The sequence below is a fragment of the Canis aureus genome, chromosome 31 (genome assembly GCF_053574225.1).
Source record: "Canis aureus isolate CA01 chromosome 31, VMU_Caureus_v.1.0, whole genome shotgun sequence".
In the NCBI taxonomy this organism is placed as follows: domain Eukaryota; kingdom Metazoa; phylum Chordata; class Mammalia; order Carnivora; family Canidae; genus Canis; species Canis aureus.
In genome coordinates, this window is record NC_135641.1 from 7,238,117 (window position 1) to 7,264,763 (window position 26,647).

Below are 26,647 nucleotides of genomic sequence, written 5' to 3' on the forward strand. Positions count from 1 at the left end.
GTTTTGGGTTGTAAGTTTGCATGTTAGGTCACCTTCCATTGCCCGAAATATATTTTACCCACAGTGTCAACATTGTGACTAATGGCTAGTCACTCAAACCAAACCCTGGAATCATCTAGATTCTTCTCTCCTGGCCTCACTACCACATGCAGCCTATCAGTAATCCTGACAGTTCTCCCTTCGAAATATGTTTATATTCTGACCCCTTCTCCTGACTTACTGCCAAGGATTAAAACTACAGAAGAAAGATTACATCAAAGATTGACCATTGGGTATAGATCAGTAGAACTTTCTGCAATGATGACGTTCTTCTACATTTTTATTTTCTAGTACAATAGCCACTGGCCACATGTGGCTATTGAACACTTGAAATGTGAATAATGCAACTAATAAACTGGCTTTGTAATGTTATTGAGATTTTAATAGCCATATGTTGCTAGAAGATACCATATCAGACAGTGCAAGTCTAGCTAATGAAATATTTATTGAGTCCCACAATATGTAAGGGATTTGGAGATTCTGGAATTTTAAGTAGGTGGGACCTGGGAGAAGGAAGAAACAGGTCTCTGACAACATAGCGTGAGGGCCTGGGAGTGACAGAATGAGAAGACAGTTGAAAAGATTAAGAGGTCATGGGTTACAGATTGGGGGTGGGCAGTTCAACAGAAGCAAAGACCTCATCACAGCCAAAGGAGCTATCCCTGAATCAGAGAGGAGGAAATCAAGTAATGGTGGTCTAAGAATGCTAGATGGATCATTGAATTGGTTAATTGTGAGACACCAGAATCCATCAGTTAATTTTTTGAAGATGGCCATATCCGATGTCAATCTGTTGGTCTGCAAACTGGTCTCTATACTCAAGAGATTAGGGAGAGACTGAAAGACGATCACTCTAGATTGGTAGGCAGCAGGTTGAAGAGGCAAGTGAATTTATTTACAAGGCTCATCTTGGGTGGCTACAGGACAGGTAGATTTCTGCAGCCACTGGCCAGAATCTTTAAAGATTATGTAGGCCTTAACTGGATTCAGTCCCATACCTCGTGTGGATAACCTCAACACTACATTTCTACCTCAGGGATATATTCTTAGAACAGCTTCTGGGCATGGGGAAGGCAAGCAGACACACATCCCATACACAGAGGGGCAGTAGGGAGCCTCCAATTGCCTAGGTCCAACTCAAGGGTTAACTCATTGTCATGTCTTCATGATGACCTCTTCCAATAAAGTCATCAGTTGCTAGACAGAAGTGGCTAAAGAAAGAACAAATTTTGGGGTGCCTGGGTGGCTCAGCAGTTGAACATCTGCCTTCGGTTCAGGTCGTGATCCTGGGGTCCGGGATCGAGTCCTGCATTGGGCTCCCTGTGAGGAGCCTGCTTCTCCCTCTGCCTGTGTCTCTGTCTCTTTCTCTATGTCTCTCATGAATAAATTAATTAATTAATTAATTTAAAAAATAACAAGTTTCCATTATAAAATATACAATAAGAATTTTACTCTCTTTTGGGTGATGGAAGTCAATAAAATATAGCTTTGAATGCAGTCCTTGAATTAAGAGCAAGAGAGTTTGGCCTTTTAAAGTATACATAAGATTTTAACAGGTTACCAAGTATAATGTAAATTTATAGTGACTCATGTTTGGGAAATAAAAGTTTAGAGTATTTATTTGGATTTCATGAAATCTTATTACATAAGGGACATACGTTAAAGTTGAGAAGGACACTCTGTATATGAGGGCTACCTGCTTTTGCTCGTATTATCATCCAGCCAACTTTTCTGAATTTCTTATTATATCATCTTTGAAAGAAAGCATTTTTTTTTTTGCAGACCTACTTCACATAAATTGGGTACAACCATCTTCTAAGCTTTGATTTATCCAGGTTGCTTATTTGAAGCAGCGCATGCCTTTCTCTGACACTTGTAGTTTATCTTGGGTGAAGGTATTGACAGAGAGCTGTACATGATGGTGCCGCCCTGCTACCATCAATTCCCAGGCTCCCCCATACTCATCTCATGGGGGAAATAAGAGAAAGAAGCTGAGACCGATCCAGTCCTGCTTGTATTAGTCTTCCCCCACTACCATAAGATGCCACTGACAGAAGGGCTTAAACAGCAGAAGTGTATTTTCTCAGAGTTCTGGAGGCCAGAAGTCCAAGGTCAAAGTGCTGGCATGATATATGTTTGGTGAGAACACTCTTTCTGGCTTCTAGCTTCTCTCTATGTCCTCATAGATGGAGAGAAAGAGCTCCAGTCTTATACTCTTTTTGTAAAGACAACAATCCCACCTTTATAAACCCCACCCTCATGACTGCATTTAACCTTAAATACCCCCCCCCCCCAAAGGCCCCATGTCCAAATACAGTCACTTTGGGGATTAGGGCTTCAGCATGTGGATTTGGGACAGGGGTGGGATCATGGGTGGGGGTATGAGTGAACTCAGTTGAATCTGTAACACGGCTCATGCATGTGAGGGTGTAATACAGCATGACTTGTTTTGTATTTTCTGGACATAGAACTTCTTATTACCAAGTCTAAATTTCAGCTTAGATATTTGCAGATTAAGCATTCTGCTAGTGATAGAAAGACTTCTTACATAGTAGTTGTATAAAGGGAATGAAGAAGTGTTGTTATGTAGGATCAGTAAATCTGTTGGAAAATGTCCACTGTTCTCATTGCCAAAGAGAAACAAAATCAAAGGGATGAATTTTTCTATGTCACATTGGTAAAAGCAGGAGAGAGTAGTTAAGGCCAGTGTTGTTAACATTGTGGGGAAGGGACGTTCTCACAGCACTGCTGGTGGGCAGATAAGTTGAACCAGCCTGGCAGCAGGAAAATTTGTTTTGACTCTCAAAAGTCTGAAACATGTTCCAGCTCCTCATTCCATCAGTACCACATGTAGGAATTTATCTACTGAAAATGTCACATGTGTGAAAATGTCATAAAAATTAAAAAGATATGTAAATTATGATACATTATGAATACTATTCATTGCATTTTTAGTATACGTGCTGCCTAAGTGAGCACATCATTACGTTTATAAACCGTAGAATAATTTTTCCTAACATAAGAAATAGTTCATTATATGTTGCTGGACAAAAATTTTAAAAAACGCTATATTAGTAGTACTCTATTATATGTAAATCTCATTATACAGAGTGAGTTAAATCAGAAAAAAAAATTCTGTCAAAGAAACATACAAAAATACCAAAGTAAATATACTTATCTCAGATGCCAGAATTACTGAGGATTGCTCTTCCTTTGTTTTTTTTTTTTTTTTTTTTTTGTTTTTCTCTTGTCTCCTTACATTTTCTGGATTTCCTGGATTTAGTACAGATTAATTACTAATTTAGTGGATTAGTTCTAATTAAAACTAAAGTTCTTGGCCATTTACTGCAAAGTCAGAAGGCTTAAAGCTTTTTACACTTAACCATTAGGCAGCCCACGGCTTGGTCTTCATAGGGTCCTCCTCCTCTTGTGCTGTGAGCTAAGAGGATCGGCAGTTGAGGTTGGACAGTCTTAACCATTCATACACGGGGATGGTCAATGGTTGAATTAAGTCTGGATGTGAAAAGTTATGAGCCGTGGAAATTATTCCAAGTCATTTCCATTCAGGCATAGAGGTTGCCTTGGGTTGCAGTAGCTCTGTATGGTGGCTAAACCTTGAAGCTTTCTCTTTTGTTCTGTTATTGCTGCTCTAAGGAGAAATGGGGGTACATAAACAGACTTGGTTATTCCTTATAGTGTGTAGATCCAAGTTGTCTAGTGCCCAAGGATATGCCTTGATTCATTGCCTATTAAATCCCATATTTTACTGTGACAGGTTACTCTCATACTTTTAAGAGTAACATTTTATATATATAAAAAATTGATGTATAGACTAGTATTTATGAGACAGCCAGCAGAACAGGTTATGGAAAATAGGCCGCCACATTAAAGGACTCTAAAACAGGAATAAAAAGGGAGAAAATCTGAGTTCTAGGCCTGGTTATATAAATAACTTTGGGACCTTGGACAAGTTCTTTGTCAAAAAACAGGTTGGCAATAATACTAGTCCAGAACTGGATTCACATGGCCCCAATAAAATTTAGAAAACACAAAAGTGAAGATTTAAAACCTATAAGACGGGATGCCTGGGTGGCTCAGTGTTTGAGTGTCTGCCTTTGGCTGAGGTCATAATCCTGGAATTCTGGGATCTAGTCCTGCATCGGGCTCCCTGAAGGGAACCTGCTTCTCCCTCTGTCTGTGTCTCTGCCTCTCTCATGAATAAATAAATAAAATCTTAAAACATGCAAGACTTCTCCTTTCTCAGCTTCAGGCCCTTTGGAAGCCTCTGACATAGATAGAGTGATCTCCGCTGTACCTCTCCACTCCAGGGTCACAGAGAGGGGTGACTTTGCACACAAGAACTGCCATTTCCTTTCTTCTTGCTTTCTCCCCTTTTACCCATCTCTCAAACTTCCCTAATGAGAAAGGTTTGGTTTTCGGGCTATGTCACCTGGGGACAACATTTGTTGATCTGTTTATCCAAATCCTTATAATTATGAGGCTTGATCAGATAAGATGCTACATATGATAGCAAGATGAACACAAAACTATTTTCCTCTTGTCTTCCCAACCCCACCACTGTAATTATTTAAATCACTTCATTTCACCTAAAATACCTTCTGCTTTTTTAGCCAGGGTTGCATTTTGCTACACTAGGTTAAATTTGATATTTATCCTTTGCTCACATTCTGCTTATTAATATTATTTTCCCGAATCCTCCTATATATTCTGTTTGTAATGGATTTATCTTTCCAATACTATTCTAATTCTCATTGGTAATATTATTTTTAAAATTACTTAAAAATGAAAACAAAACTAAGTTGGAATGTCCAATGATAACATTAGATGACCAATCTTTTTATATATTTTAAGGACAGTTCTATAACAGAACCCTTTTTAGTGACCATAGCCCTAAATTATTAACTACTCACAATGCTAAGGTTCCTATGGAATTTATGTTTCCTACTGAAAAACCCAGTCTGCCTAGTTACACTATAATAGGAAATACATTTTAACATTCACATAATACTAGTTCTTGGAGGGACATGTAATAGGATAGCTTTAGGCAAGAAAGCAACCTTTATTTACTCCTAGGCTTTTATTTGAATATTGATTTTGTAGGGCTCTGGTAAAAATTGTCCTAGTTAATTATTTCCTCTGCTGATAAGCATTGCTAGGTAATATATGTAATAAATACTTTGGTCTTACTTGTTTGGGAAAGATAGTAAGAAAGAAACAACTGGGATGCTGTTGCTAAGCTGTCCATGTACATCCATTTATGAATTGGGTTCAAATAAAATGGTAGTTCAACTGTTTTTGTTGTTGTTGTTGTTGTTGTTAGACTCAGTATTTCATTTCTTTATTCTTTCTTGTTACCTTCCTTGCCTTTTGCTTCTTAGTATCTCTTCTTCCACTTACCTCAAATACAAAAACACCAAGTTGTGAGTGTGTCCTGGAATTTGTTTGGGGTGATACAGGAGAAATCATTCCATTTACCTGTATTATTTCCTGTTTGATGATGATGCTTTCTTTGTAGTCGTGTGCTCTCTTTGTAGTTTATAGTTTTCATTTTTCCAAAGAGTGCTGTTTAGTTGCCTGATAGTTGTGTCTGTATGCAGTGGCAACCTCCCATCATATTAAGCATGTCCTTTTGCATTGCAGGAGCTATGCCTGTTCCAGACCAGCCTTCTTCCACCTCAGAGAAGACCAGCTCCTTGAGCCCTGGCCTGACCACCTCCAACGGAGATGGCTCCGAGACGGAAACCACTTCTGCTATCCTCGCCTCGGTCAAAGAACAGGTAGCGACATCCCACTTTTGTGACATACTTAGGGGAACATATTAGAAACAGTTCCTTCAGATGAACAACGAGGACTGTTATGTTGGAAGAAAATCATGATTTTCACTTATCATAAAAATATTTTGACATGATTATAGTTGCTTTTGAATTTATGTTTTTATTCATGATTTAGGCTATTTTCCTTGAAAAAAAAATATTCCTTGGTAGGAGGAAACACTTTATAGGCAAAATTCCCTGTTGGTGAAGTCTTGGTAGATTTGGTGATGGACCAATACAGCGTAAAACTGTTATGTGCCTGAGGCCAAATAATTGGCCTTTAGAAAATATAAAGTCAAAAAAATATATATAAAGTCTAACCAACAATCAAAATATATCCGTAAGTATAAAAAATTAGTATAATGACAGCAGATGAATCCTGTGTTGGGTCAAGGCAAATTGGTCTCTCTGGTGTTTCTGGGCTGGATCAGGAAGAAAGTATCTTAGAATTTGCCCTGTAAAATGAATTAAAGTCTGCATGATTCTTCCTCCAGCATTACTTTGCTTTATAAATGGCTAATAAAATCTGAAGTCTTAGATTAAAAAAAAATTACTCCTTCAAAGTCATGTTTCTTATAAATAAAAGGTGATAAATAATCAAAGAAAGCTGGAAAATCAAGATTTTTTTCACTTCTTTTAGCATGTGGCAGGATATAAATCATAATTTTTTTAAATACTGAAAGCGTCCTGTGTTTGGGTATGATTCAAGGAGTGCTGAGTGAGCAACAGTAGTGGCGAAGCTCTCAGTAGAGTAGCTGAGAGAAGGTCCACTGAAGTAAGGGATTGGTGATGCTGTCAGTCAGACGTGCGTCACCAGGGAGGGAAGTGTGCTGCTAAGTAGTTACACAAAGGAAAGTTGAATAGATTAATTGGATCATCTGGGCTGTGAAAATGGTCAGTAAGCAAGGAATTGGGTTGAAGCACAGGCTGTATTACTAGATTAGTTTGCTTCCAAAGCCCTCTCATGAGATTGCTGATTATTTTTAAGGAGTAATAGAAGAAGGGAGCAAAGGTTCATATCAGTTCCCACACTCAGGATACTGCTTTGTTAAAGTTGGTTTATGTCATGGTATCTTATTCATATATCTAGAAGTCTTGCTGAACCACTAACTTTAGAGTATTGACAAAATACAAAGTAGGAGGAATAAATTTAACAAGGAAATGACAAGACCTGTCTGATGAAAACTATAACATTTTATTAAAAGACATGAAGTAATTAAGAATAAATGACAGGGTATATCCTGTGTAGAAAAGCCTAGTTATCATCATAATATTACTTTTCCTCAAATTAAGATATAAACTTAAGGCTATTGTAGTAATATCTTGTCACTGATTGTTTCTTTGGCAAACTGAATCAAACTATTTTAAAGATCATATGGGAATCATAAATGTATGAGAGTTACAAGGAAATTTTAATAGATTTTTATCTTACTAAACATTTTCATCACTGTCATGCCCAGTTGGTTCAAACTGGAAAGAATATTTTCTCTATAGGATGTAACTGAAGGGGGTAGCCCTGGTGGCCCAGCTGTTTAGCCCCTGCCTTCAGCCCAGGGCGTGATCCTGAAGACCCCGGGATTGTGTCCTGCGTCGGGCTTCCTGCATGGAACCTGCTTCTCCCTCTGCCTGTGTTTCTGCCTCTCTCTCTCTCTCTGTGTCTCTCATGAATAAATAAATAAAATCTTTTAAAAAAAAGTTTAAAAAAAATTTTTAAAAAGGATGTAACTGAGGGCTCAGAATCTCAAGGACATATTCAATCCAAAATAGTAGAAAAAATTGGATAAGAGAAAATGTGTGCCAAAAATATGACAAAGTATTGATATAATTAATATATTAGTGCTTCCTAATGTTAATGAGATAAAAAAATAAAATAACAGAATAGAAAACTAGGCAAAAAACATGAACAGCAGTTCATAGAAGAAAAATGCAAAAAGTTAATGACTATATGGAAATGCTTTCTACTCTACTAATCAGGGATATAAAAATCAAGATGAAAATATTTTCTTTAATCTACCAAATAGACAAACATTAAAAAATAGTATATTCTGTAATCTAGCTAAGGGTTAACGTTTGAGGAAATTCACATTTTTGTCACTCCATATGGGAATGTGCAATCCTGTAATCTTTGTTTAAAATGATATGTTGCTATGAAGTGGCATTTACAGTGTTCAATAGCCTTTGATTAGTCATACTTAGACATATGTAGTATAGAAATGGGTGATCTAGAACATAAGATTTTATGTATATTGGTGTTTATTGCAAAATTATCTGGGATAGTAAAAAAGTGGAGCAGTACTGATTGATGAAGAATTTAAAAAAGACCTATCTTCTATGTAAAATATTTTATACAAAAGCTATATCCTTCTTATGTAGTTATTAATTAAAATGAGTTGGAGTTATATATTACACCTTAGAAAAACTCCATGAGGATTTTAGAAATGAAATGTTTTAGCATTATATTATACTGTTTTTAAAAAATAATAATAAATATTTTGTGTTGTTTATAATATTTATGAACATCTGGAAAAGTGTAGGAGGAAATAAATCAAACTATAAACATTGGTTACTATATATGTTTACAATTAGTTGGAAGTAGGAATAGGCAGAAGATATAGAGGATAGGGAAGACAATCCAAATTGGGAGAAAGAACTGGGAGACTGGAATAGATATTCGTTGGATTTGGATAATAGGAAATGCCATTTGAGCTGAGATAGTGATGTCTGTAGTTGAGAGAGTGGATAAGCTGCTGACAGCAAAAATATATTATGGAAATAAAATGGCCTCTCCAAATCCTTGATGAGAATTTCATTAAAAAAACTTACTGTGAAGAGTTTTTTTCTAATAGTCAAAACAAGCCCATTGTCCATTTTTGTATGCAAAGATGAGATTCTTTGTGACCAGTAACTAATGTGAGCAGGCATGAAAGTCTGTCCTGGAAGCTGAGTAGAACAGCTTGAAGCACCTGCATCAGAGGCTCAGGCATCAGCTCCTATGGGCAGCAGCTGCCCATGTGAAGGCAAAATCCACAAGCAGCAAGGTCCCTGGACTTCCTTGGGGTAGCCTACTATAAGCAAACAATTTTTTTTTTGTCCTAAACTATTAAGGTTTCTGTGGTCTAGACTGTTATCTGTGGAGCTAAAGCTAAGTTAAATATATTGGGAAAAAATTAGCTGAGATGAAGGAAAAGCGACTTTAAAAGTTTATATCCTTTATGATTTTTAATAGTTACGTACATAACGTATTTGTAAATTTTTCACTTGAATATTGCTTTCCTGATCCTTCTTAGGTGCTAATATAAAATAGCTTTTTTACTAAAAATTATTTTTACTAAGTTAGAGGACCTCAGGGAAGAAATTTTATAGCATCACTCTTATGTGCTACTTTAAGCTTGTCTCCTTGAACATCAGCTCTGTGGGAAAGAAGTCATTCTTTTTTTTTTTAAGATTTTATTTATTTATTCATGAGATAGAGAGAGGGAGAGAGAGAGGCAGAGACACAGGCAGAGGGAGAAGCAGGCTCCACGCAGGGAGCCCAGGTCTCCAGGATCACTCCCGGGCCGAAGGCAGATGCCAAACCACTGAGCCACCCAGGGATCCCCGAGAAGTCATTCTTTATCATAGGAGGCATTAATTCTAAGCTAACTGGCAAACAATTGGTTGCATAATTTATTTACTCATTCATTAAATGTATTGAGCACTTTGTATATGCAAAGTACAATAAAGGGTAATAAAGTACATGCATAAAGAAAACTCATTTTGACAGTTTATTGGAAAAAAAGTGTTATTGAAATTGAGAACATAAGTTTTTAGGCAGGCAGTTAACATTGCACAGAAATAAATTCTGGTTTATAACCATAGAATGAACTTAAGTCATGACAAGCCCTAAGTCAACATGTCCGCATGACATGTATGGAGTGTTGAGATTTTGTAAACGAGTCCTAGAATCCTTCAACCCAGCAGGCATGGATTGCTCGATGAAAAGGTGTTCACTGACTTGTTTTTCTTTGTTCAAATTTCCCATCCTGATTGCTTTTTAACTGGTGGATTTTACACTTTTATATCAACAGAAATAGGACCAGGATTTATGTTATTACTCTATATGTAATTTTCTGTATCTCAGACATACCTGTTTCATTTCCAAGTAACCAGGTTTCACTATGGGGCATTAAGAAAGAGGAACCTAATTCCTATTTCCTCTCCTGTAAGTGAGTGTCCTTTACCAGAAGAGGAGTGGAGGATAGAGGTTGGGCATGTGATGACTCTGGTCATGTGATTTGGATAAATAACTAAGAGGGGTGATTGAAAACTATTCATTACAAATGGCAGCCCATAAAGTGTGGTGGCTTAAAGGAATGGAAACAGTGAAGGGATTTTATTTTAAGAATGGAAGGTATCCCTATGATGATAGCATTGACTCATAGAAAGAGAAATTTATGATGCTTGAGAGAAAGGGAATAATCTCAGAGGAAAAAATCGCTGGGTAGATGAGAGTGCATGGGGTCCATCTACCAGTAGAGAGAATGGCTTTTGGAACAGAGTTCAACCCTGAGGATGGGAAAGAATCGAGATATATGGTTTCAGGTCCTCCAGTGGCTTGGTGTTGGAAACTGTGGTAGGTCTTACCCTCTCATTAGATGGGCACAGTCAGCTTGTTTGAGCTGGACTTATGAGGACCAGTGGTGAGCTGGGCTGAGCAGAGGTGAAGGAGGGAGGCATTGGAGGTAAGGGACGCAAGACAGTGGTTATAATGATGGATCCTGGAATGGACATGGAATGGAAGCAGGTAAAAGAAAACTTGGTATGGGCAATATATTTGCAGTGAGTCTGTATGTGAGTATGAGTCAAGTGGTATCTTGAGAGTTGTGTGCTTAAATCCAGAATTTAAAAGTAATTATTGTTCATGTTGAGACCTAGGTTATGAATCTGGGAGATGAGATCAAAACGAGGAAAGAGAGAGAACCCTCGTTGACTCTGTGAAAGGTGGTGATGAGTGATGATGATTCCAGAACAGTGGTGAGGAACAGTGACAGTACTCCAGTCACCCTCAGTAGAGAGAGGACTGATATTGCTACATCTTGTGAGAAACCTGCTGATGGTGGCTTGTGGTTATATGGGTGTAGTCATCCCCATCTTCACCTGTGTGTTTTCACTGTTTTAACTGTGACAGTGTTGGTCTATACTATTAGACAAGAATTTACATTCTCTCACATAACATAACCTTTGTCTTTGTATTTTGTCTTAAGTCAACAAGGTGCTACTTTGCTCTTAAGAAAACCATGACTTTCCTAAAATATATATTTATTTCACAATAAGATTTCTTTCCCTTCAGTTGACCATTTGATCATCACACATTTCCAAAGTTGGCATCTTAAACAATCTTCTAATATTGGCTAGAAAAATTATGGGTTATTTTTAAAAACCTTTATGGCTCATATTGTTCACTGGTATTTGTAAATTATTATGACTTAGATTAATGTGTCTCTGTGTCATACATGCAAAGTAACTTCTCCACATAAATGTCTCTTCACTCTAAGTTACCCTGCTCCCAAAGTCACTACTCTGAAGCTTATCATGGTCCAAATAGAAGGAAAAATAGTGTCACCAGGACTGATTTATATATTTTATATATATATATATATATATATATATATATATATATATATTTTTTTTTTTTTTTTTAAGTGTCACAGCAGAAGGGAATGCAATTCCAAAGTGTAAGCCCTCAAGCAGCAGCATATGGTTTTGGGGGTTAATAATTCTACCAGAAAAGTATTTTAATAATGAATAGGTTAAATAGAAGTTTCTATGTATATAACAGCATTGCAAATGTTTTACTTCATTGTATTTTCAGTAGTGTTTATCAAATACCAGCTATGTGCATAGAACTGTGTTTCCTCTGGGTGGTAGATACACAGATTTGAAGTTTGCCTTCAACTATTTAGCAATGAAGTTAAAAAACTTATATAAAAGATATAAAATATTTTAAAGACTGTAGATGAAATTTCATGAAAACTCTCTAGTCATTTTACTTAAAAGCTCCAGGTGCTATATATTGATAAAAAACATTCTTCAGGTTAACAGTATTTATATCCCTGGACACTCTGTTGCTCCAATAACTTCTCTTGTTCTTTATATTTCACAAGAATTATAGTCATGTTCTTGATTTCAGAGGAAATTTTTAGTACATTATTTAAACTATCAATGATTTCTGGGTAGTAAAATAGAAGTTTTCTTGTTTTCAACCACTATTGTTATTATACTTAATAGAGGAAAATAAGAGTAAAGAGATATCTGAGCTCCCGCTATGGACAAAAACTAGTGCACAGAGTACTTTACATGTTATGTCTTATGAAGGCACTAGGAAAGAAAGCATTTTGAAAACTTCATCTTATATAAAATCTAAAGAAATCATGATATTTTACATCAACTCATGGTGAGGATTGCATACATTTATTTTTATTTAGCTTCTACATTTGTAATTGTTAGATTCCACTAGCTCTGTGTAAAATGAATATGATTGGGAAGGAGCACATTATAAAATACTCCTTTAACTGGTCTTCTTCCAGTGTCACATGTCATTGTCAAGTCTTTCAGCATTATTAGTGTTACTGTAATATGCAATAATAGCTTCTGATAACGCAATGTGGAAAATGACCTATAACTATTAATCACTTTCCAAACTGTATCTTGGAAAAGCATTTCATGAAAGTAATGACAAAATTATCAGCCATGAAAAAGAGGAAATTAAAACACCTTTAGGAAAGGTCGAGAAGATAGGAAAGGATTATCTGCAAAGACTATAGTGAACTTTATATTCATTTAGTCAGAGAAAAAAAGAATTATATATGCCATAGCACCACAAGTTGAGCTCTTTCCGTATATTAAAATTAAAATAACTGCTTGATTGATAACTTTTTATTGTATTTCTTGTTTCAAGTTAGATGTAGCTGGAAAATGAAAAGAAAAGCATATTTTTCTCGTTTTCATGTTAGAACATGAACTATGGTGGGAATTGTGATGGCCTTGTTTTCAAGAGGTGGACTGAGATATGAGGGTACAAGCTAGGATTCTGTAGAACTGGCTCCTGGTAGAAGGTGTGGTTTGGAACAAGGAAGGACAGATCTCGGAGTCAGCAGCCTTATGGATATCCTGGATACAGACAGGGTGCAGATAGACGGACCAAACTGTGTGTTTAGATTTGCAACAAGGCAAAGAAAGACACCAAGTAGTGTAAATAGAACTGGGCAGCTCCATGTAGGAAGGAAGGGGACTGGTCAGGTGGTAGCAGAATGATGGAACCTGCTGGATTTGAAGCTGGTCTGTTTCTTGTGGATTCTGGATCTTTTTCACCACAAAAATGATGGTTGAAGCTAGAGATACAGGAGCAACAAAGGTCCTAAACTACTTGTGGAAAACCTTGAAATTAGTACTAGGAGTTCTAGTCATGAGTGAATAATCCTAGAAGTGTGGATGAATCATCTCCCTCACTCCCTCCCCCTACCCACCATGCTCCTTTATGTGTATTCTGTTCTTGCCGTAAGTTATTTTGAATTTTTTCCTAAAACTTTATTTTCCCTTAAAATTTGACTTTGTAACCCTTCTCAAGTCACATTTATATTTACCTGCCTTTTTAATCACCCCAAACTCTATTCCAAGAATTAATTCTCTGGAATGCTGTCTGCTCTGATCCCTCTGAAGCTATTAGGAGTTGGGTGTTTTAGGGACTGGAGGCTATGATGGGAAAAATGGACTTAGTTTTTATATGTTAAATTAGAAGGTAAGCGTTTAATATGTGGGTTTTTTTTTTTTAATATGTGGGTTTTTTTTACTGTGACATTAGAGTGAATTTCTAACGCCTCTTTTATATTTAGCATTAGAATTTATTGCTAAATATTCATATATGAAATCATTTTTCTTTTAAATATGTAAAATATTAAATATACATGATATTAAAATATTCTTTAAAATATGGCATTTAAAAAATTTCAGTGGATTTTCCACTAAAAAGTAATTCATGCATACTGTGAAAAAGTTAAAAGCTCAGTAAGGAATGAAGATAAAAATTTTATTTGAAAATAATATTATAGCTAGTGGTTGTTGCAAATATTTGGGAAGAGTTTGTTCTAAGATTTTTATGTGAATATATAATTATCTGTACAAAATTTTTCTTTTCCTTTGTATATAAATATTTTATACTTCTTTGGACACTTAATATTACATCAGGAGCATTTTTTCATATCACTATTATATTAAAACTTTTTCTAATGGCTATATAAATGGATACATTGTGAGTTATTTAGTATTATAATTTTATTGAACTTTCCCATCTTTTTGATCTCTTAGGTTGATTCAATTTTCTCAGATGAAACAAAAATGACATGTCATACTGCCTTGTACATAAATCATTAGGTCTACTTTGACAGAAGTTGCCTGGAGCACAGTTTTGAAAAAGAGTTTAAAGACCTTTACAAACTCTCTGGGAAAATATATCATAATTAATTACTCATAAGATATACAGGCAGGATATAGGAAGCAGGAGCTCCAGGGATATAATAATCAGTGCCCTGTACAGGGTTTGCACAGAGTAGGAAATTGACAAGTAGAATATTCTAGAGGGAATAAATAGGGGAAACATGTATAGTATTCAGAACAACTGTACCAAATATGCTAAAGATAGTGAAGAGAAACATATGAAATATGATAGGACAAGGAAACATTATTAAATAGTACCTCAAAATAACAAAAATGTTTTTAAAAAGATTAGATATTATATTTCTTTAAAATATACATATTTTTATAAAATATACATGACATTTCTGTAAACTATATAACACTTATTTCATCAGATATATAATTAAGTAATAACATTTTCTCTAGTAATTATTTTGTTCAATATCTTCTGTTTATGACCAAAGAAACTCAAACTTCAAAAAATATGTACCTAAAGCCATGTAGGAAATTGCCATGGAATTTAAATGAGAAAATTAGTTTGTTTTATTCTGAATCCAGTACCCTTTTCACTCAGTTACATTCTCTCATAATTTAGGTATGATAGTGGGCTTCAATATATGCTCTAATAGTTTTCCCAAGAGGAACATTTCTCTATGACCAAGGTTTGCTGAGGCCAAGTTAAATGATGCACTGGCCTGTCTAGCTTTTACTTAACTAGAAAAAGAGAGGCAGAAAACTTCACATCATTTGATCTGCAATTTAACTTTGAAATCTAAAGGAATCATTAAAGACACTCTAAATAAAAAGAATTCCAGGAACTTACACACCTCATTGTTAGCTAATGTCTTCAGAGAAAATGTAGTAAGAAGAGGTGCTGTGAGCTGACTGCCACAGCATTGTTTTCATTGGATGTTCCTGTTTTCACGATCAGTGGTGTGGCTGGAAGTCCTCTCCAGCGTGCATCAACGACACAGGTAAATATGCCCGCAGCAGCCCATAGATCATGTTCAAGTGCCCTTACTCACTGCAGTCATTAAAGTAATGTGCAAGTTCATGCCCTGGGCTCTAAATGAACTGGCTCTATGGCCTGCTGCTGTAAAAAAAAAAAAAAAAAAAAAAAAAAAAGTGATGATCGGCATCCTCCTCTTTGACTAATGACGAGCTCTGACTTCCATTCTGCTCAGGGTCTCCAGAAGTAGCTGGACCACTTGCCTAATTACTAGAAGACAGAAAGACTCAATATTAACAAGACCAAAGTAAACAAACAAAAGTCACTTTGCACAGGTAATCCTCAGCATCTGGTCGCCAATTCACCATGTTGATAGATTTAGGTATTGGGGAGGGGAGTGCATTTTACAGTTTATACATCCTGGAAGATCTGCTAGGTGAAGAAGTTATGTTCAAAACTGAAACTAAGAATTTTATAAAATTCAGTTCAAGATTCTTTCATAATTGTAGGCAAGTCTGTTGTATTTTCGGAAGTAGAACTCTAAGGTGTTGACCAAGGGTGTTTAACCGTTTGAGTTGATTCAAAGTTTTGAAAGGATAGTTCCACCCTCATATCTACCACCTCTACCCAGACAAGAGATCAGCTTCATAAAGACACTCTTAATAAATGATACCACATCTTACAAATACTTGTCAGAGACCTGCAATTACCTGCTATAGACCTCCTGTCGGAAGTCAGAGGCAATATATTCTTAAAATTAATAATTTAGAATGTAAATTCTTTCTATTTTGGGAACTCTGCCTGTATCAGGATCAGCATTTCAGCCCTCCCTGGGAATGCCTTCCAGAAACATGGCTTTAATAATACTGCAGTGATATGATGACTCTGCCTTTATGGAGACCGAAGATAAGAAATTACCTGCTGGGAGCTTTTTGGAATTTCGTGGAAACCTGATATTGGAAACCTGTCTCACACTGTTGTTACTTGATTTAATGTAAATGAAATATTTTAGTACTACATGCATACTCCTACTATGACGAAAATAATAATAATAGTAGTAATATTATTAAAAAGTGCAATTATTTTTCCTAAGAAATGCTAATTAATTCATTTATGGAATAGGTTTGTGGCTGGATCTCCCTTCCTTACTGCTGCATTGCCGGCCCTCAGAGCAGTGCTAGATGTAGAGGACGAATTCAGAGTATTTGTGTTGAGGGTACGAGTTCACTAATGAACTTACTGTGTTTTTATGTTCCATTTTAGTTGAAAAGCGAATGATTTGCTTAATTGTAATAACAGACTTTAGTTGTGTGGCACAAAGGTCTCACCTCTGTTGTTGCATTGATCATATTCTTTGACCTTTATTTTAATGGCCATGTTGGATCTGCGTCTTCCCCTTTGAGCTACTTGCATATCATTTCAGAATTAGCCCATTTACTTTGATGAATCCCTGGGTTCCCAAATTGCAGTTTCCTCTCTAAACAGCCCAAATTGAAACTCATTTAATCAAGTGGAATGAGATATATTCAGTTTAAGATGAGGAATATTAACTTAAACCTATCCTTCATTAATAAAATATATAGGCTAATGTCTTTTTTTCCTTGAACTAGACTATGTTCCTTATTTTAGCCCAAAGGAAAGCAAAACAAAACATTCCATGTTAGTACATGAACCTGCAACTTCAAACATAAAAAAACACACAAATACCAGTTTCTTTTGTTTATATGCAGTTATCCCAAATTTATCATTTTAAAAAAAATATTTCTTCCAGTGATTTTTCCCCATTTCTTTCAATGATTTTTAATTGTCCTTTGAAAATATACTTTTCTCCAGAGTTTACAGCAGTTCAACCATGTGCTTATCATTACTTGCTTATCTTGGATTTCCTTTGTGTTTGGGAGATTTTTTTCACGTATTTGTACTTGGTGATTACAAGTGGATTTGCTTTGTGTTTGGGAGATTTTTTCACATTTTTGTACTTGGTGATTTGTACTTTTAATGTTGTAATGTTAAAAATCAAATTATTATGGATTTTGAAGTAAAATCCATAGTTGCTGTAGTTGCTGTTCATTTGTACATTTGTTTAATGGTGGGTGCCATATGTGTTTTATATTTGTGGTGGTGTTTTTGCTATAGTTAGCTTTTTTATATATTAGCAGAAGATAGATCTTGAGCATATTTACATGGAAGTTTCTGGACACACAACTTACTTCTCCATAAGTGCATAAAAGAATAATTCCAGCCTTACTAACATGTTACAGGAAATAGAGTCTTCATATAAAAATGTTATAAAGATTTCTGTTGGATAATTCTAAGTGCTTTTGTAGCAAATCCTTTATTATGTCCCTAGGTCATTTGAGAGTTTATTTAGCAGCATTTTCTTACGAGAAAGCTTTACAAAGTGAAGATAGTGTCTTAAAACAGCCTGTTAATGAAAGCTACTCCACTAAAACAGTATCTAAATACACTTTCATGTCAATGCAGGAAGTGAACAGGTGTTTTGTTAGAAATGTGGACGTAGTGTAAACATTTCTCCATGATGAATTGTAATGGGTGAATTTTAGCAATATATTTACCCTGATATTCACTGTGGCAGGTTGTATTGTAGAGAAGTGGCCACAGTGTTATTTCCAATTTCTTGTGACCTTCTTTCTTCTGATGTGAGTGTGACACTTCCCTGTTAATAAGTGGATTCTGTAATTCTCCCTTCCTTACTTGGGCTTGAGCCTGGGGAGGAAATGACATCATATGACTTTTGAGGCTTGGGTATGACAGACAGTTTTATCTTCTTATCTGGTTTCTTCCATACTCATTCTTAGAAACCAGCCACATAAAGTGAAGGTGGTAATGTGGAGAGACGCTCAGTCTCTGGGCACATAGCACCATCTGAACTCCCAGCTGACACCAGCATCAACTTGCCAGTTGAGCCATTGATGGTCCTCAGACAAGTAGCCCCAAATGATGCCGTATGGAGCAAAGGCAGTTGGTTCCCACTGATGTTTGGAGATTGATGACCAAGATAAATGACTGTTGTAGTTTTTTTTTTTTTAAGATTTATTTATTTATTCATGAGAGACACACAGAGAGAGAGAGAGAGAGAGAAAGAGAGAGAGAGAGAGAGGCAGAGACATAGGCAGAGGGAGAAGCAGGCTCCATGCAGGGAGCCTGATGTGGGACTCGATCCTGGGACTCCAGGACCACACCCTGGGCCAAAGGCAGGCACCAAACTGCTGAGCCACCAAGGGATCCCCCCTGTTGTAGTTTTAAGCCAGTAAGTTTTCAGGTGTTTTGCTACACAGCAGTAGTAACTGACTCACTTGTTTCACATGCTTATAAAAACTCAGTTGTCTTAGACCATTCCTATCTTAATCTTCTAAGTCATGTGATTCTATACATGCTGAAGTTACTCTAAAAATCAGCTTGTTGGGCAGCCCCGGTGGCTCAGCGGTTTGGCGCTGTCTTCAGCCCAGGGTGGGATCCTGGAGACCGGGGATCGAGTCCCATGTTGGGCTCCCTGCTATGGAGCCTGCTTCTCCCTCTGCCTGTGTCTCTGCCTCTTTCTCTCTCTCTCCCTCTATGTCTCTATGTCTCTCATGAATGAATAAATAAAATCTTTTAAAAGAAACTAAAATTATTAAAAAATAAAAATAAAAATCAGCTTGTTGAAATAGAATTCATGTGCTGTACAGTTCAACCATATCAGTGGTTTTCAGTATATTCAGAGTTGTGCAGCCATACCCACAACCTAATTTTGAAATATTTTGTCCCTTCAGAAAGAAATACTGTGCCCATAAAGAGTCATTTTGCATTTCCCCCAAACCTCACAGCCCTGGAAGACAACTAATCTACTTTCTGTCTCTATAGATTTTTCCATTCTGGCCATTTCACATAAACAAAATCATAAATAAATGTAGTGTCTTTTGTGAATAACTTCTTTCACTTACCATGTTTCAAGGTTCATCCTTGTTGCAGTATACATCATTATTTCATTCCTTTTTATTTCCAGGTGATATCCCATTGTATGGATGTGTCTCATTTCATTTATCTGTTCCTCTATTGGTGACCTTTGAGGTTGTTTCTGCTTTTTGGTTATTGGGAATAATGTTGCTATGACTAGTTGTATCTATTTTTGTGTTTTTATTTCACTTGGGTAAATACCTAGGGATGGAAATGCTAGGTCATATAATAACTCTAGGTTTACCATTCTAAGGAGCCGCCAAATTGTTTTTCAAAGAGCCTGCACCTGTTAGGGTTCCAATTTCTTCACATCCTTGTTCTTGTATGTCCTTTGTATTGCAGTTACCCTCATGGACTGTGGCAGCTTTTTTAAATGAACTGCTAAGCCAGAGCCTAATAACACATGCCAAACCATTCTATAGCAGATCGAGAATAAATTTTAGGGATGCCCGGGTGGCTCAGAGGTTTAGCGCCTGCCTTCGGCCCAGGGCGTGATCCTGGAGTCCTGGGATTGAGTCCCACATCAGGCTCCCTACATGGAGCCTGCTTCTCCCTCTGCCTATGTCTCTGTCTCTCTCCTTCTCTCTGTGTGTCTCTCATGAATAAATAAATAGAATCTTTTAAAAAAGATAATAAATTTTAAATACTATATTTTAAAATATTTAGCAGTGTATTTTTGGAATAGATAAAATAAGCTCCTCAACATAAGTTGTTGTAAGCCCCAGCATTCCCGGGACAGCATACCAATGCCTGTGAAGAGTCTAGAAGCTAAGTTATGTGTCAGGTGAAAGAGCTGTTGATGTTTGGTTTTTGGACTGTTGTGATAGGGTAGAATGGGAAGGAGGATGGGAAGAGCTGCCTTGAAATATTTGTTATGGAGAAGGAGAAAACCTCTATTAGTTAGGTATTACTCAACTGAGAAGAGAATTAGGATAAAGGATCAAAATTTGGGGGTGGCAAGTTTCAGTTTTGCATCAGACATGATTCTTCGTTTCAAAATTAGGCAACTTTAAACTGAAAAGGAATAACTCAGTGCCTTAACTAACTTGAAATATTGGGAAGGTCCAAAGAGTTAGACTTAAGGTTTATATCGCTAAGGTTAATGACCAGTTTTATTGCAAATCTACCTTGAGGATAGATTCAAAATGTGGAAATTTTTAAACGTGCAAGAATTGTTCTCAATTGACACTGACAAATGACAAATTTTGAAAAGTACCAGAAAGTACGAGTAAGTACTTTTTTCTGTCTCTTCAGGAAATTCAGTAACAATGATCAGTTGCAGACTTTTTGACCAGTGGGTGGCAGCACAGAAATATACCAGTGCTGCCTGTAAATGGAGTGGTATCTGATGGCTGCAGCCTTGGATGGGGTTGGGTGGGCCTTTTGCTGCCAGCTCCATTCATTGCCTTTCCATAGGATGCCCAAAATATATTATTATTTTTCTGACTAGTATATGAAACTAAGATATGACAATCCCAGGATACTAGGGTATGAAAAAGTTGGAAAGGCTATGTACTGTTAACATTGCCTAACAACAATAAAACAAAAGTAAAAATCAGAGCTGCCCAAAAATTCAAAGAAAGAAAGAGGAATCTTTAGTTATTAGAATTAAGGAGAATGTAAATGAATATCTGTTAGGGACTCACATTGGATAAAAAGTTTGACTAAATGAACTCAGGTCTCCTCCAAATGTTAAAGATCTTTGAAGTTTGTCATTCAACTTGTTAGCAAAAAAAATCTAATATTAATATTCCATCACTAAAGATAAATATTACAAATTATTTTTAATATTGGAATGTTTAAATATATGCAGATTTTTATACCTGCTAAGAATCTTTTTTTAGTTATCTGAGATTGTTAATAATTTCTAAATATTTGGTGTCTGTCAACAAACTATTATTATATAGCATTAGAAACTAATGCCTTCATGAGTCCAGTTAAAGACTTGAGCTAAGATATTTGATGAACCTTTGATAATTTGCCTTTGAAGAGGCAATAGGCATTACTGGGCTGAAAATATTTCTTCCAGGTGTAAGGACAAATTAACTTTTCAGTACTTCTGCAATGGAACAGGGTAAACTAGTAGTGACTCCTGAAGGTAAAGGGTGTCATTTTGTTTTAAGGATTTATTCATCAGTGGGTATGGAATTTGGGCCAATATTTAATATGGTGGAAAAAGTGATATGTTTGGCATCAGTACATTTGATTCAAATTCCTCCAGCATTTTCTTACTGAAAATCCTTGGTTAAGATATGTAACATCTTTTCAAAACTAAGTTTGATCATCTAGGAAAATGAAGAGGGTTACAGCTCAGAGTTATGATGGAATGTATGCAAATTATAACACAAATTATACAGACATGTTAGTTAATAAATTTATTATGATCCCATGGAAATCTGTGCTCCTTAATTAGTTTATAGCAACCTGATTAATTAGTTTATATCAACCAGTTCTTTGACACTTAACCATATATGCAATCTCAAACTTTGAATGAATTCATGAAACCCAAAGGTAAATCTGAGGGTTTCTATGGTTATTTATGAACTTTTCAGAGAAGAAGAGGATACTTGGCTGAGGAACAACAGGAACAAATAAACTTTTAGAGTTTTACTTATTGTCAGATTATTACATGTGATGTTATATAAATATGATGAAGAGAGTGTGAGAGGTGTTTTGAAGCTCCTGATTATACTTATGTTAAATTTCAACTTTTAGAAGAATATATAATCATTTTTTCTGTCATTTTTTTTCATTAAACTCTTTATAAAGCAATTCAGAAGAAACAAATGAGTCTAGAACCCTTGATAATCAGGTAGGTTGTATTTCTGTGCTTTAAAATCTGAAACCACAGGTATGTAGGCATGCCCCAGTACAGGCCAATGTCTGATATTAAGGAGTCTGGGTAAAATCAAAGAAAGCAAGTGTCTTTCTCATCTTGGTCTTCTCCTGGGTCAATTGTTGTAATTGAGAGAAGAGAGAGGTCTTTCCTACAGAAGCAGGAGCTCAGAGCCAATGATGACTGGAAGAACAGTAGGCCCCAGGGTTTGCATAAATCTTGGACTAGTTGGGATTCTCACAAAATTAGATAGGAGACTCCAGGTAATCCTAATTAAAATTCAAAGACATTAGCCACTATTTGAATTATATTATGGAAAGTGCTTCTGTGTCTCTTTGATGTATCCTTCTTTTGTATACTATAGGAAGGACCTTCCATAATGCTCGAATACTGAAGCTACTCTTTGTGCAGTGGTTACAATTTTAAAAATGACATTATTTAGTCAATTAAAAATATGACTTAACAATAGTAATAAATTTCATTCTTAACCACCACAGTTGAATTGATTGTATAAAATCCATTTCAGGAGTTCTGATGTTTATAGCTATTGGACTATTTTATGTAAGTGAAATAAACCCACCCATTTTATTCAAATTTTTGGAATATTTAAGAAAATGTTAATAGTTTAATGAAACTTACTTTATGCATTTTCCAAACATCTCTATTTGATAACAAAATTCCTACTATCATGGCTCCAGTACTTTCTAATTTCATAACTGTTGGTGATTTAACTTTAGTTTGAATGAATGAATGGATAGTTAAGTAAATAACGATGGCTGAGAATTGTATGTAGAGAGAAAATACAATCAAATTTAATATATTTAGTCAAAAATTGCAAGCTCATGATGTGAATATTTCAGTAGCAATAATACCTCACATTTAATTATAAGATACCTAACCCAGGTAAATTATCTTCTTTATTCACAATAATGTGATTTGTCTGGGTATTTGCTTGAATTTTACTTTATTATACTAGTACGCAAAGGAATGAGTGAGAAATTGCATTTTCACCTTGTTAACTTCCCTCATTTATGATTTCATTATTTAAACTAATTAGCTATGTGCACGACTAAATTGCTATTCTTTTTGTTGCTAGGATTTACATTTTTTAAGCATTATGACTTTGTAATGATGCAGTGTCACTTCAGGCCTGGTATAAAGGAATCTAGAAGTGTATGAAAAAAGATGAGACACCTTGGGGGTGCCTGCCAGGCTCACCCTAGGACCTCACTCTGTGTACAATCCTAGATACCCAGTGTTTGTGCTGTCCACAGAGGATTGACTTAAATGTGGACACGTCAGTACATTTCTCTGGGTCTTTTTTGTCTCAGCAATATATACTGAGTAGTCTGATGGTCTAACATATGAATTTTGAATAATTGGTGGCTTTGTTTATTGACCTGTGAAGAAAGCCAAAATGCTTGGTTCAATTTCTTGAAAAATTCAGTGAGATATTCCAGGATCATCCTAATAAATCACTTTTTTTTTTGTCCATTGTTTTTTTGCTTAAACTTGTTCAAATTGAGCTGCCACATACAACCAAATGAATCTGGCAAAATCATGTATTTGGGAATGGATGGGTAGACTTTTTTTTTTGCCGATTTTAAGATGGGTAGACTTTGTAAAGGCAGGCTTAAGGTTTTTTGTTTTTGTTTTTCTCTCTCATGACACATATAACATGGTTTTAAAAGACTATCAATGTATTGAAACACTCCAGAATGTTGACCTCCAAGAACTGAATTCCCAGTAAAAAGCAGGATAGATAAATCTGCTGTCCACATGCAGCTGTGATTTATACAACCCTCTGTAGTTCGCTAAAGGACCTTTTCCTTAGGTGAAAAGACATGATTAACCAACAGGAGACTTCTTGAATTGGCAGTTTGTCAGTTATTTGTGAATACTTGTAAAAAAGTCAACACAAGGAGCCAGTGAAGTTTTACTCACAGGAAACCATTACAGTATGCCTTGGTTTTTGCTTATTTTTCCCTTTTTAAAGTAGATTGCCATATGGAGAAGAGTAGTGATGATCTGAAGATGTAATGCTTCGTGATGTCAATAAAGCTTTTGACAGTCTCTTGTGATATTCTTGCGTAAAATGTCTGGGCATGACAGTACAACGCACATCTGTACTGGTCATCTTAATAAATTGTTGCCCAGAGAGGACTGGATATTAAATTGGGCCCTTTCTTTTTAAAAAAAGAAAAAGAAATCAGTCTTCCTGGGCTAATGGCAGTAGAGGGAAATTCAATCTAAGACAGAAATTCTGTCTCCCAAAAGATTATGGTATTTTATTTTTTACATAGCTACTATTGTTGCTCCTAATCATGATAATTATAATATTAATAGCTAAGACTTACCTGCCATGATTGATATTAGTGAGTTTTTATTCTTTATCTTCCTGAATCCTACAATTTACATGTGAGGAAGATGATATTATCAGCATGTTAAGATGAAGATGAGACCGTGCAACTTGTTCAGGGTCTATTATATTTCAGAGAGGGAATCAAACTAAATTGGCTTGCCTTTGAAGCAGGTTCATTTCCATACTGCCCTATAAATGTACATAAATGAAATAAGTGATCAAGACAACAAATGTTCTGCTTTGTGACTTGCCTGAGTGAGGTATTAGAGAAGAGAGAGAGAGAGAAATTCAGGCAAGGATCTTAGAAAAATTCAGAGATTTTCATTAAAAAAAGTAATTATTCCTAGGAAGATAAAAACACTTAAAGACTTGGGGACACCTTTGTCTTTTGTCTGGAAGATTGATTCCAGTCAGTTTTTGCTGGGGTTTCCTTTTCTCATATTCTATCAATTTTAGCACCACAAAGAATACTCCTCCAGTCAAGTCCATTCACTTTGTTTTCGGATATAATCACAAGAAAAATCTTTCAGATTCTCCTTTAAAAATAAACTAACCCATCACTCACAGCAAACATGACCTCCACACATAAGGAAATTAAACACAGAGGGTAATTTACAATTAAGCTAATATTTAACTTGCTGTCAGAGCTACAGCCGTGTTACAGACGGACGTATTTGAGTGGGTGTAGCTTGGGATGCCTACAGTGTCCTGGAGTCTCCCCTGCCCTCTGGGAGAACAGGTCAAGATGGCAAGTTTCAGTGTCACTGATTGAGTTTATTAAACCACTTATTTCAGTTGTAAAATCCATCCAAATTTTCTTGTAATCTGTACCCTAAGAAAAATGCAGAATTGTACTTCTCTGTTAAATTGTATTTCTCCCCATGGAAATGGAGCTAATTTCTAAATACTCCAGTGATACTGAGATTGTTGGTATAGAAGTCTCATCTTACTAATGGAAGTGGTAGGAGAACTGCTTTGTGTGTGTGAGCATTTGTATTACTTATGCCTTGAGATGTGAGATATTTCCCCCAAAGAATAAATAATTTGAAAGCCAACTTTTCTAGTAAACAGCAGTAATAATAATAACAACAACAAATGGTATTGGTGAAATTGCTCATTCTCATTCATTTCTCTCATCCAAATATGAGAAAATAAAATACTAACTATGTTTACTGTTTCTGTCTGGTCATAGCTACTATTATTTTTCATAGGAAGATACAAATATCTGAAGTTCTCATTTGTCTCTTCTATCCAATTAGTAACACTATGTACAAACCATTTTTGTAACAAATGGGATTATCACTTTACGATTCCTAGTACATATAGAAGAATTTGTTATCCAGAAATTACCCTACTTTTATATACTGCTGTTCACTACCATTTCCTCAGTTTCCCCATATAATTAATTAAAATTAATCTTATACAAACTTATATAAGTTTCTTATACAAACTTTCCTTCTCAAACTAATATTTTTGGGTTTTTTTTACAACCTATTTTAAGCCATTGAGTATAATAATTATGGGAAGTTCCCAAATTCCACTTTCCAGAATGAATGACTATTTGGTGTTATTTTATTCCTCTTGCTGTATATAAAAGCAATCCTTAGATCCAATAGTTATAAAAAATATTATTTAAGTTATACCCATTTACTCAACATCATTGGAAAATGAGTTTCAAATAAATAAGAGAATTTACATTTATTAGAGTTTGACCTTATTCACACTATAGTATTTTTATTTAAATTATCGTGATAAAGTTTTTTAAAAAGATTTAATTTATTTATTCATGAGAAACACAGAGAGAGAGGCAGAGCCATAGAAAGAGGGAGGAGCAGGCTCCCCACAGGAGCCCGATGTGGGACTTGGTCCTGGGCCCCAGGATCACACCCTAAGCCAAAGGCAGACACTCAACTACTGAGCCACCCAGGCGTCCCAAGTTTGTTTGTTTGTTTTAAGAGAGGGGTGGGAAGAGCAGAGAGAGAGGCAGAGAGAATATCCCAAGCAGGCTCCACGCTGAGTGTGGAGCCTGATGTGGGGCTCGGTCTCATGATCCTGAGATTATGACCTGAACTGAAATCAGTGGTCAGACACTTTAACTGACTGAGCCACCTAGGTAACCATATAAAGTTGTTTTTATTTAGCAAACTAAGATCAAACACTGAAAACTTTTCAATGTGTTGTTATTGGAGCACTAAATTTATTGATTTTCATCCATAATT

At 35.8% G+C, this 26,647-nt stretch overlaps 1 protein-coding gene across 3 annotated transcripts in view; it reads left to right on the top strand.

Moving 5' to 3' along the window:
• CTNND2 (catenin delta 2) overlaps positions 1–26,647 on the top strand; it is a 913,492-nt gene that overhangs the window by 145,928 nt on the left and 740,917 nt on the right. For all 3 annotated transcript variants that reach the window (XM_077879565.1, XM_077879568.1, XM_077879566.1), the window contains exon 2: positions 5,701–5,837. In XM_077879565.1, coding sequence (XP_077735691.1) covers positions 5,701–5,837 — 137 coding nt within the window. The remainder of the gene's footprint in view (positions 1–5,700; positions 5,838–26,647) is intronic.